This window comes from Mugil cephalus, chromosome 3 (genome assembly GCF_022458985.1).
Source record: "Mugil cephalus isolate CIBA_MC_2020 chromosome 3, CIBA_Mcephalus_1.1, whole genome shotgun sequence".
In the NCBI taxonomy this organism is placed as follows: domain Eukaryota; kingdom Metazoa; phylum Chordata; class Actinopteri; order Mugiliformes; family Mugilidae; genus Mugil; species Mugil cephalus.
The window spans coordinates 19,722,774-19,734,232 of record NC_061772.1 but is presented as its reverse complement, the minus strand read 5'-3'; the positions used below and the strand labels follow the sequence as shown (position 1 = coordinate 19,734,232).

At 41.1% G+C, this 11,459-nt stretch overlaps 1 protein-coding gene across 1 annotated transcript; it reads right to left on the bottom strand.

Annotated features, from left to right (window-relative positions):
• Positions 1–1,848: 1,848 nt before the first annotated feature.
• On the bottom strand, positions 1,849–4,643 carry LOC125004970 (GDP-fucose transporter 1-like). The gene is made up of 2 exons (XM_047579831.1): positions 4,044–4,643; positions 1,849–2,944 (listed from the first exon to the last, which is right to left on the bottom strand). The coding sequence occupies exons 1-2, from the start codon at positions 4,510–4,512 to the stop codon at positions 2,364–2,366; spliced, it is 1,050 nt and encodes a 349-aa protein (XP_047435787.1). The 5' UTR covers positions 4,513–4,643; the 3' UTR covers positions 1,849–2,363.
• Positions 4,644–11,459: the final 6,816 nt, after the last annotated feature.

Sequence of the window (11,459 nt, the reverse complement as noted above, 5' to 3'; positions counted from 1 at the left end):
TGTTAATCAATCAAGAAGCATATGTCTTCATGGACTCATGCACCAAGCTGTTTAGGCCTCCTAACTGCAGTCCTTCATTACCTCCAACATGTTCAAAATGGAGCAGCTGGTCTGTTTAATTCCATCGTTAATCAATAATACTCTCCTTCAGATCTCTTTAATACCCTCTGTCAGCTTTATAATGTACTGTATAAGCTTAAGATTATTCCTTATATTTGACCGTGAAGACAGACAGGTGAGATTAAAGTATATATTAAGACTCGTTTGACTGAGCTTTTACTCCTCGTCGCTACGTCCGTTTATCCGTTATATCACCTGCTGACAGTAATGCCTGTCTTTTTTTTTTTTCATGTGCTTTCTGTCAGGTTTTGGTAGAGGTAGTAGGAGGTGAGGACCCAAACGCAGGACAATAGATGAGGTAGGAACTCCAAACAAAAAGGTATGTAATAATTAATAAAAGGCGCTGCAAGAGGCAGGTAAATCCAAAAATCGAAAAGGAATCATGGACATAGCATGGTAAAACATGGAACAAGACGTGGAAACAAAGAACCTGACATGAAGACATTGATGACACAACAAGGAACAAAGGGAAAGACAGGGCTATATATACAGAATAAGGCTCGGCACTGACAAGACACAGGTGAGACACATGAGGATAATCAACACAAGTGAGACCAACAAGCAATCAAGAGACAAAGCAGCTCAAGACAGGAAATCCAGAACTTGACAAAATAAAACAGGAAACACAACATGACATGGACAGACATGACAAAACCACAAGGAAACATGACTGACAGGAAACTAAGAAACTTGGCAAAAAATAAAACCGGAAACACAAAACATGAATCACAAAATAAAAGACAGACAAACCATAACACTTTCTTAATACAGGCATACAGCCTTCACAAAGGTGTGTTTAAAAAGAAGAAGTAGGAGCGACAGTGTGTCATGCGCTTTTTAATATTCTGTCCCGGCTCTGTGTCCAACCCACTGTCTTCCCGCTGTTATCGTTCTCCTGTTCCACCATTGCAGTCTTGCTCACTTGCTGTAAAATTGCTATAAGTAAAGTGCTGTTTGTTGGTGTTATATTTCCTGCTACATGAAACAGTCAGTCACTTTGCTGCCGTGTTAGCAGAGTGTGTAAGCAACGCCCGTTGGCAGATATGTGATCTGAGCCAAGAAAAAAATTCCTCAATCTTCCTCTGAGGAGATAGTAGTTGTGGAACCTGATTTTGCCTACACAACACATTTGTCAGTGGGTGTTTCATCCCACATTGTGCTTCTTTTTGCTCAGGTACATGGAAGGGAAGAAATGCCTCACCGCAGATGATGCAACATTCACAAAAATGGTCTTGCTTCCTGACCGCTGCTGGCTGGGAAGACATTCACTTTAGCAGGTTGCACAAAAATGCAGTAAGATGCTGCACGTGCTACCTTGGCACATGGGACCTCTGGAGCTTCTACACTGATGTTCAGATATTTGGAAACAAAGACGAACAGAAAAGCTATACTAATTGAAATACAGCGTTTTCACAGATGCTGTCTTACAGCCCCCTGGAGGAGTGTGCTAAATTCTGGATCCGGTTATTCTTTGCCTTGTCATGAAGACTTCTAAGATACACATCCTTTTAATAATTGATTGCAGTCTCTAAATTAAAGTTCCATTCAGGGAGTGTGGAGTGACAATAAATACTTTAACACATTCTCTTTCCTTTTTTTTTGACGAGAAAGTCAAATATGACATTTCAAACTCCAAGCTTATAATACTGACACTTGTCATCAGTACTGATCTTTATTGATTCCTGATCTATTTAAATGTGTGTTAAAGAAGTAGGGACACACAGACAATTTTCCAGTGTCAACGCAGCAGTTTTATTATCTCCGGAGTCTGAACAGAATGTAGAAATATAGTAGAAAAAAAGGCACGTGTGTCTCAGATGTGCAAAAACTAAAGCATTTGTCTGGAATGTGTTGAACCAGCCGACTCCAAAGTTACCTCATCACCACGCTCACATACAGCAGATATTAAAAAAATCACAAGAGCGGGTTTTAGATAAAGATAAAACATCAAATCTTTGGTGTCTTTATAAAAAATATTTTTAAAAAAACTATGCAATGCCACTGCAAACCACTAGTAATGAGGTGTTGAGTGGAGACAGTGATACATTCAGCTGTGCGATAGGTTTTTCTTCACCTTTTTCAAATACACATCATTTTAAAAATAGTTGTGAAATGGCTCTAAAAAGAAAATAAATAACTTTGGACTAAGTAATCAAATTCACATAAGTGCTTCATTGCTTGACATTCTCTCTCCACATGGATAAAAGCTGCAGGTTACCCTGCGAGTACCCCAGTTACGGAGCTCACACTCCCGTGTTGCTCTTCTCTCCTGGCAGTAGTTGCTCCTTATCTGAGCTCTCAGGTTGTTTGGGAGGAGACTTCTGCATTTCTAGACTTTTGACCCAAGTGTACGCCGACGAGCCACCGAGGACCAACATGTTACTGGTCCACCACAGCAGGCTTTTACTGGAAGAGTTGTACACCACCGCAATCACAGTCTGAGCACAGGCCTTGGCCGTCCCCGAGACGTTGTGCGTGAGCGGGCTGGTGAACTTGATCTGGAGGCCTGTGACGTAGCCGATGGCGAAACCAAACACCCCTCCGAGCGTCATCATCCCCCAGAAGCCGAGGTTGGTGAGGCCGCTGAAGTTGACGAGTCGGCCCAGCTCTCCAAACACGAGGATGAGCGGGATGAAGAGGATGCAGGCGTTAATGTTGTTGTAGTAGGACAGTTTCCAAATGCTTCCGTCCACTGCGGGCATCACCTTCTTAGTGAAGATGGCGTTGAGGGAGACACAGGCGCTAGCGAGGACCCCAAAGAAGACGCCTGACCAGGAGAGGGCACCGGTCATGCCTTCCTGGTCCACGCCGAGCCAGAAACCACCTGAGAGGCAAGAATATGTCAAAAACTGAGACGTAACAGTGCACAGTCAAGCATCTTTGGAAGGTCTCTTTCGTATTACATCATTGTAATTATGTATAGTTTTGTGCATGATTTCATTTGTCTTTAGAAGTAATGGTTCAACAATACTTCCAAAGTTTGCTCTGAACGGTGCCCTATGAATGGGAATTTCAAACTATTGTTGTACTGTCAGCTATGTACTGTCAGCTAAATCTTAATAACAGTCTCACATGAATTTCATGAGTGCAAATATTTAACTGTTAGAACAGTCTGTGCCTCAGTCTTTTCAAAAACAATTAAAAGAAAACAGTTCCCAAGTTCCATTTGAAGGCATCAATATCCTCAGAAAAAAATGTGCAAAAACGATTTTATCTTTATTTTATTTAATCTATTTTGAGATTTTAGAGACTAAAATCTGATCAGGCAGTTGTGTTTTGCTCGCTCACAAAAAAAGTTTTGCACACTGTGGTGCAAAGTAATCGACATGAATGCTTTACTAACTTTATTAATGCTTAAGAGCAACGCGAGTGCGGACCATAGGGGGGCTTAGTTTCAGCAAGGTTGCAGGCTGTGTGTGTTCCAGGATGTGGTGGCCTGTTTCTGGTCCTTGCGCCATGACGCACGGATATCGAAGCAGAGTACGCACTACAGTAACAGATTTAAACACCAGAGCCGAGAAAACGAACACCATATTACTCTGATAGAAAAACTAAAAAAGTTACTGAAGTAAGTTCAGGCATCATCTTACACCACCCACTCTTGCTGGTGCGCCTTCCCTCACACGACCATCCACAACACCACCTCCACATTCCGGATCACACGCAACCTCAATCACACACATCCTGATCCCTTCCTGAAACGATCACTTTACACCTGTAGGCGTAACATTTACCGGACGTCGCGCTGATAGTTCAACAGGTGCATCATTCTATGTAAAGAGTATTTTATGGCACACTACCGGGTTTAACTGGGTCGACCGGTTTGTTTAACAAGACGCATCTGAGGACATTCTGCAAGGTGCAAATCACTGATCATTTAAATAAAAATACTGTCCCATCCTGGAAAAGTGAAGCGGACCTACCCAGTATGATCCCACAGCACATCAGGGCTTGTAAAGACGTGGTTTGTTTCAGGATAAAATATGAAAACAGCACATTGAAAACGGTGCTGAGGGAACGACCGATCGTGTAGAAAGCCACCCCGACATATTTCAGGCACAGGTTGTTGAAGGTGATCATGCAGATGAAGACGATGGACAGAGGCAGGACTTCCCGGGACGTCTTTAAATCGAATCTGACGACCGGGAAGTCGATGAGTCCCGGGCACACTTTGGACAACAGCTGCATGAGCCAGCACAGCCCCACGGTCACCAGACACTGGTAGAAAGTGACAAACAGCGGCGCGTCCAAGACTCGATTGTCCAGCAGGTAATTGTTGAGGAAGACCATTGTTATTGAAACGAACCAATACAGAGCAACCACCGCTGCTATTCTGACCGCTCGGAAAATAAAAGTCTCTCCGGGTCCATCCGTGGCGTCGGCCATGGTCATCTCAAGATACGAGCAAACTAAATAAGTTCCTGTGTCAAAACAGAAGTATCAACATGAACTAAAACGAAGACGTTATCTGACTTTTGGATACAGTCCAGACAGATACAGACACTTCCGGTTTGGGCTTTTCAACGTAAAAGCATAATCAAAGTACAACAACGAAACTTTTTTTTTTTTTTAAATTATTTTTATTTATTTATTTATTTATTTTAAATTGGATGTATTCATCTACAGTGTGCTTATTTTTCAGGAAACACATCTATGAGTATTTTTCTTCAACTTTAGGCATAACCTACATGAACAAATGTTCCCTCTATCACCTGTTTTTTTCTTTTACCAGAGGTCAAGAAGTTTGGCCAGGGTTCATCTTTTATGCACTGTAAGGTGTCCTGCTGAGCTGTAAAGAGAACAGGATCAAGTTTTCCTGAAGAAAATGCAAAACAACAGTTACTGCTAAACTCCAAGGAAGTGGTGGTATTGCACATTTTCAATCATACAAAATAAGGGAATCCTTTCTTTTATGCTACATTTGGTCAGAACTTATTTGTTTTATTCACTCCCCAAGTTAAACATAAATGTATTGTGTGCTCTGTCTAAAAAAAATTGAACTATTTATTTATTCTGCTGTAATAGAGAAACTAACCAATTAAATATTCCAAACAGAAATGGTGGCTTGTGGAGCATTCAGAATAAATAATGTTAGGAGTTAGATTTGATATAAACCAACAGGCACTTCATCATGTCCCGGTGAAAGACAGCTTTCTTTAAAAATCTGGAAAATTCTGGTGTTTGTAAATTGCTCACATAAAAACATACTTGAGAATTTCCACGATGGTAGTTATTGCAAGAAACATCCCTTGTTCTCTGAAAAACAGACTCCCCTACAAATTCAGTTGTATTACTATCATTTTGAAATTACTAACCCACTGGGTTCCAAATGGAGTGTGGACAAAGTAGGAAGGTTTCTGTATTTTGTCCTCAGAAACACACAACCAAGGCTCTCATGAACCTTCATTTGATGGCATTGTTTAATAAAGATCTTTAAAAAATATGGATTTGAGAACATTCTACAGCCACTTTATCAATGGCATCAAAGGACTGGAGCATCGTGGCCTTCATTTAAAAAGCCAGCAGCACTATGTATGTCAAATAATTGGAGATAACTGAACGATGAACACAATTCTGGGTTTTAGTCTTTTTAATGGATGTTATTTCTTTTTTCTTATACAAGCTGTATCATAAACTGATGTTGTGTGATGCAGTTTCTGACTGGATTCAACAGTTGGAACAAGGCGTCTCCCCTATGTGGAATAAATTGTGCATCAGGAAATGCAGGTCGTGCAAGAGCCACACGTACAGTTACATCACAGCAAGATTAAAGGACTACACTCTCCCTGAGAGAAAACGTTTCTCTGTACTGATACATGTAAATCTCTTAAAATTTAACACGGACATAATTTGAAACCTTGTGTCATGTTGTGTTGTATTATATTATTGATATAGTCTTTTATCAGACTACAGACACGCTCATCTAAGACAGGAGCATGTTCTAGACCTTGTGCTGCTCGAACAAGATGATCACAGACACTAATAGTTAGTGATGGTCAAAGACACCAAAAGTAACATATTCCATCAAACTATGCATGTTTGAACAGTTGAGCTGGAACCATTTCTTTAGGAGTTGTTAACACAATTGCAATGTATCATTTTTCTATCTATTTTTTCAGGTGTCATTTCATCCAAACTTTAAAATAAAGATAGTGTGATAATAAAGATACCTAGATGTCTCAGTCACTAATATTTATTCATTTTAACCCCAAGACAGCATCTCACATTCATCATTGTGTATGTGTGTGTGTTTTTCTATGATTTCCCCCATATGCTCTACATAGAAAGCAGCAAGTAATTATAGTTCAAAACAGCAGGTGGCAGCAAATTCTCATTTATCTTGCTTGTGTAAACTTGTGAGCAGCATGGTGTGGCGATGCGCATGTTGATGATTCGAATAATTATCTTTTCTTTTTTTAATTATGCAAAGCACGTCAATTAATCCATACACACACGTGTCTTAATTACTCCATGCACCAAGCTGTTCTCATTTAGACTGTGTTGTTCACCCTTTCGTTTTCTTCCTAACAGCAGCTCTTCATCGCATCCAACATGCTCGAAATGGAGCAGCCGGTTTGTTTAACGCAGTCTTTCGTCCATAATACAATGTATCAGTTTTAGATTAGTGCTCATATTTGCCAGTGAAGATACATTGGTGGATGATTGTGGGACCGTCAAGTAGAAATGAAGACATGTTTAATTAGACCTTATCCACTGCTGGTAATTTTACTTGATCTTATATGAGAAGCTTTTACACCACTGCAAAATTACCTGGACTTTTACTCCTCAGCGCTGTCTGTCTGTCTCCATCCAGCATTGCCTGTCTGCTGACTTACAAGTTTTGTAATGGTGGATTTAAAAAAAAAAAAAAAGGGAAATAGCAAATAAACATTGACTTTTCTGTGTAAACTTTGTCTCCAACACATCATCGTTCTCCTCTTTCACCACTGCGGCCTTGCTCAGGTGCTGGAAAATTGCTAAAAGTGAGTGTTGTTTGTTGGCGTTATATTTTCTGCCACAGTAAACAGTCTGCCACTTTGCTGGTGTACCGTGTTAGCAGAGTGTGTAAGCCATGCCCATGGACAGGTATGTGATCTCAGCAAGGACAAAAGTACGCAACAGAACATAACAAAGAACAGAGAGGTTGTGCAACCCGGTTTTGCCTACACAACCCATCCATCAGTGAGTGTTTTTCGACCGCACATTGTGCTTCTTTTTGCTCAGGTTTAGGTAGGGGAGAAATGACTTGCTGTAGCTGATGCAGTATTCACAAAACGGTCTGGCTTCCTGACCCCCGCCAGCTGGGAAGACTTTCACGCTTTATTAGGCTGCACAAAAATGCAGGAAGATGCTGCAGGTGGTACCTTGGATCATAGGACCTCTGGAGCGTCTACACGATGCCCTGGGATATCTCCACCCAGCATTACAGGGTGATATTTATGTAACCTGCAGGAAACAAGCTCAAAATGGAAAATAAAGACGAACAAAACAGCTTTACTGGATAAAATACAACACATTTTTTTTTTTTTTTTTTACAGATTCTGTGTTATAGCCCCTGGAGGAGTGTGCTAAATTCTGGATCCAGTTATTATGCATTGCCATAAAGACTTCTGGATACACATCCATCAAAAGGGAGAACTGTCTTCAACACCTTACACTGAATACTAAACTTAATTGGAAAGTAACAAATGGGGGGGAATTTGCCAGGATGTAATTACATACAGTATACATATAATTTAACTTTGTAGCGCTCATAGTTGTTGACCTGAAAGCGTCTGACACACCCGCCTTTCCCCAGCTGGGTCAGGCTAGCTAGCTCTGCGATTGGGTGGCCTTTCCCTCACAATATCCACCTTTTCCTTCTGTGCATCCAAAGATCTGCAGTCAAACTGATAGTTTCTCCTCCTTCCACCATCGTGGAGAAGGCCTGAGATTACGAACTTGAAATGTGATTGGTTAAAGGAACGAAATGAATAGGCTATTGGGAATCATTTAAATTAATGGGAAAATGTTAAAATCCAGTGATTTTGATAAAGTTTAGGCCAGCAGAGGAGGCTTTGCTCGTCCTCACCCTCACCCACAACACTGATTAAATCCATCTTCCAGATGGCACCTTTTACCACAGGAAATGAACTCGGAGGCCTGAAGCTTCATAATGACTGAGAAACTAAATTTAATTCGTGTTCTACAGTTTAAATTGAACAGGGAGTTTAGAATCTGCTGATGGTGTATATTTCCGGGAACAAATGACACCTTGAAACTACATCACAGTTCCCTTTTAATATGATTTTTGAATGAATGCCCCAACCTGTTGTGATGATTAAGTTCCATCGGCTTGAATTAAGAGGACGTTGCTTTAGTGTCACTTATCATTCCAACCATTTAATGTTCAGAGTCTCATTCAGCAAACATCTGTGATGGATGGTGGCCACTTGTAAATGACAAAAATGGCATCATTTAAATGCACCTTCTTTGCATGTTGCTCTCCTTTATTTGAACATTTGATGTTTGGAAAAACATGTTTGGAAGGCATGATTAGGAATGAAACAACTGCTGGCTCAAAATTATTTCAACAGAAAAGTGCATGAGCATATTTTTCTTTTACATTTTTAATGGCATAGCTATAATTAAATGAGGCTTTTGAGGCTACAGTTTCATCCAGTGATGGTGTTGTGCTGGTCCGGTCTGTACGTAATGAATCTTCCAGCAGGTTGGGTTAATAGATATTAGGCCGGTGAGGCTGAGCTGTCTGGTACACTCCACGGGGAAGCTTAATTTTAAGCACATACAATCCTCCCTTGTGGACCAAAGTTGGTTTCCCAGCCTATACAGCTTTTACGACTTTGATCTTGCTGCGGTTATACCAAACTCTGCTGCCTCGCTGTCTAGAGACAAGAAAGAGCAAGAGGTCCTTCTTAAGAAGTCTGAAGTGTTACAGTAGACTTAAAAGAAAAAAAAAAAAGGAGTGGATGGACAAAACATATGAAATGTAACACGGGGAGGCAGAAGCTGACCATTACGTGTGTTGGAGGGGGATTGAGATCTACATTTTTATGGCTGTAGTTTACACAGGCGTGCATGTGAATCCTGGATAATCTCTCTGAAACAGGCAAACTAATGGTACATACACTCCATAGCGGTTTCAAGGAGGATTTTCTGATGACAGAAGCGATATGAGTCATGATCATTGGTATCAGCCTTTAAAGGTTACCACATTTTTTTTTTTTTAGAGGTTTCGTTGTTGAAATGGGTCAACTTTCCTCCACAATGTGTGTGTCTAAAGCCACTCCCTGTGGTTTAAATCCTTTAATTGATGGTGAAATTCACATAAAACATCCCAACCTTGTAAGACTTTTAGAGCCCAGAGAGGAGGACATCCTTCTGATGAGCTAAGGTCATAAAACATGGATGAGCTATCCTCTCAGAATTAAATAGCACTGTAGAGCTATTAAGAATCCTTAATTATTAAGTATACAGTAACCTGTCCATTGTCCCCTTATCTCGGCTACATGAAATACGACTGCAGTAATGATGCACATGTCCTATTTATTAGTGTCAGCCTGACAGGTTGAGTTTTGCTCAGTAGGTCATCGCAAAGCAGGACAAGTCTGATGACTCAGGCTTTAGTGGGAAACAACAGACGTACTGCGGAGAGGGATGATGACAATCTGCAGCCGTTTGGTTCAGTGAAGCCTCCCATGCATTCATTTTTCTTCTGTTCATTCCGGGGAAGGACAGGTAGACATGCAGGTGTGCAAATGGGAAAAAAAAGTGTCAAGATAGGTGACCTCACACATTAATTCCTATAAGGTAATTTACAGGTTCATTTTCACCCGCACTTCATGTCCTTGAATGAGGAAGCGAAGCAAAGCCACATGTACAAAGAGAGAATATGAGAAGCTCACAGAGAAAGGCCTGGGTTAGGTTTAACTGGAGCCATTCATTATTCTCCCGACATTTGCTCATCTATCCTTTTTTTCCTCCCCTCTCTCTGCTGTTCTTTTTCCCTGTGAAACATTCAAACTGCACCTGTACGATCCTGCACACGACACTGCACTTCATGCCTTTCTCTCTTCATGCTGACTTGCAGTTTGCCTGCTACTCCCAACTGTGTCATCTTCCATTTTTTATTTACAGACGCTTCACGCTCCGACTCATTCTCCTCATTTCCCACACCGCCCTAATTTGTTCCCATCGGTTTTGTGGCCATGTTTGAATGGAAGAGTGAATCCCTCAACCTGTTACCTACCGAATATATACCCCCACAATCCTACGTGTAAGCCTGAGGGGCATAACTTTCTTCTCATCCCATCCATGTAAAACAGTGTCATCCACCAACCATCGGTGACGGCCAAAATAACTTTAATACAAAGCAGGTTGTGCTAAAATCACACTTGTGACTCAGCAGAGAATGGACGTGGGCCTTCTGTCCGTCTGGCAACACAATGTTATTAGTGGGGGCATTTGGGTCCTGTGGGTAGAGGAGAGTGGCCTCTGTGGATACCACAGATACTTGATCATTTTTGGATCAGGTCAGTTTTTTTTGTTTTGTTTTTTTGTATTCTTTGAGTTGTTTGTAAACCACTTTTGTGTGTGTGTCTATCTCAGGCTAGGTCCTGCTGTGGATGGCTGCCGCCATCAAGGAGTTTCATTGCTATGGGGTCTGGTCTAGGTGGGTGGTACATGTCCTAATAACATCTACACAAATGCCATGTCCAAAAGTTTTCCAGCAGAACACTGTATTGTCACAAAATGGGGAATGTGATTTAGTTCTACTGTCAATGGTTTTAATGTTGTGGCTGATCTGGGTAAGAATGCATGTATTCAATTTTGAAAAAAGCTGAATTATCCAATAAATATCCAATAATTCCTATTAAGTGCTGTCAGACTTTCTTGACATGTGTATTTTTACCACTGTGGTTCATCAGAAAGTGGCTAAAAATGGCAACATCACAAATCACAAATTAAGTTAATATAACTTTCGGAAACAAGACTATGACACATGTTTCTGTGCTCGCTCTTTCTTTCTGTTTCATTCCTCTTCCCTCAGGCTGGAAGGGAGCTGCAGCCTGAGTTTTGCCCCCCCACCTTGGCCCTTCCTCACACCTGGGGATCCTCCATGGCTAAGGATCATCTTCCATCTCCACTTTCAACCTTCTTCATCCCCTCACTTTAAAACCCCCTCATCCCTTTGGGTCCTTTGCGCGAATAAACTTCCTCTGACTAATTAAAGTCTTTATTAGTGAAGTTGTGTGATCTTGTTTTTATAGCCTGTGTGCGAACAGTGTAGGTATCTCGGGGATTGTGTGTATTAGCTGCATTACCATCTCTTGGTATGC

Excerpts from the sequence above, each read along its gene's own strand:
- LOC125004970 (XM_047579831.1), bottom strand. The coding sequence starts at position 4,512 with ATGACCATGGCCGACGCCACGGATGGACCCGGAGAGACTTTTATTTTC. Across the intron at positions 2,945-4,043 it reads GTGCTGTGGGATCATACTGG|GTGGTTTCTGGCTCGGCGTG; the intron begins GTAGGTCCGCTT and ends CTTGCCTCTCAG.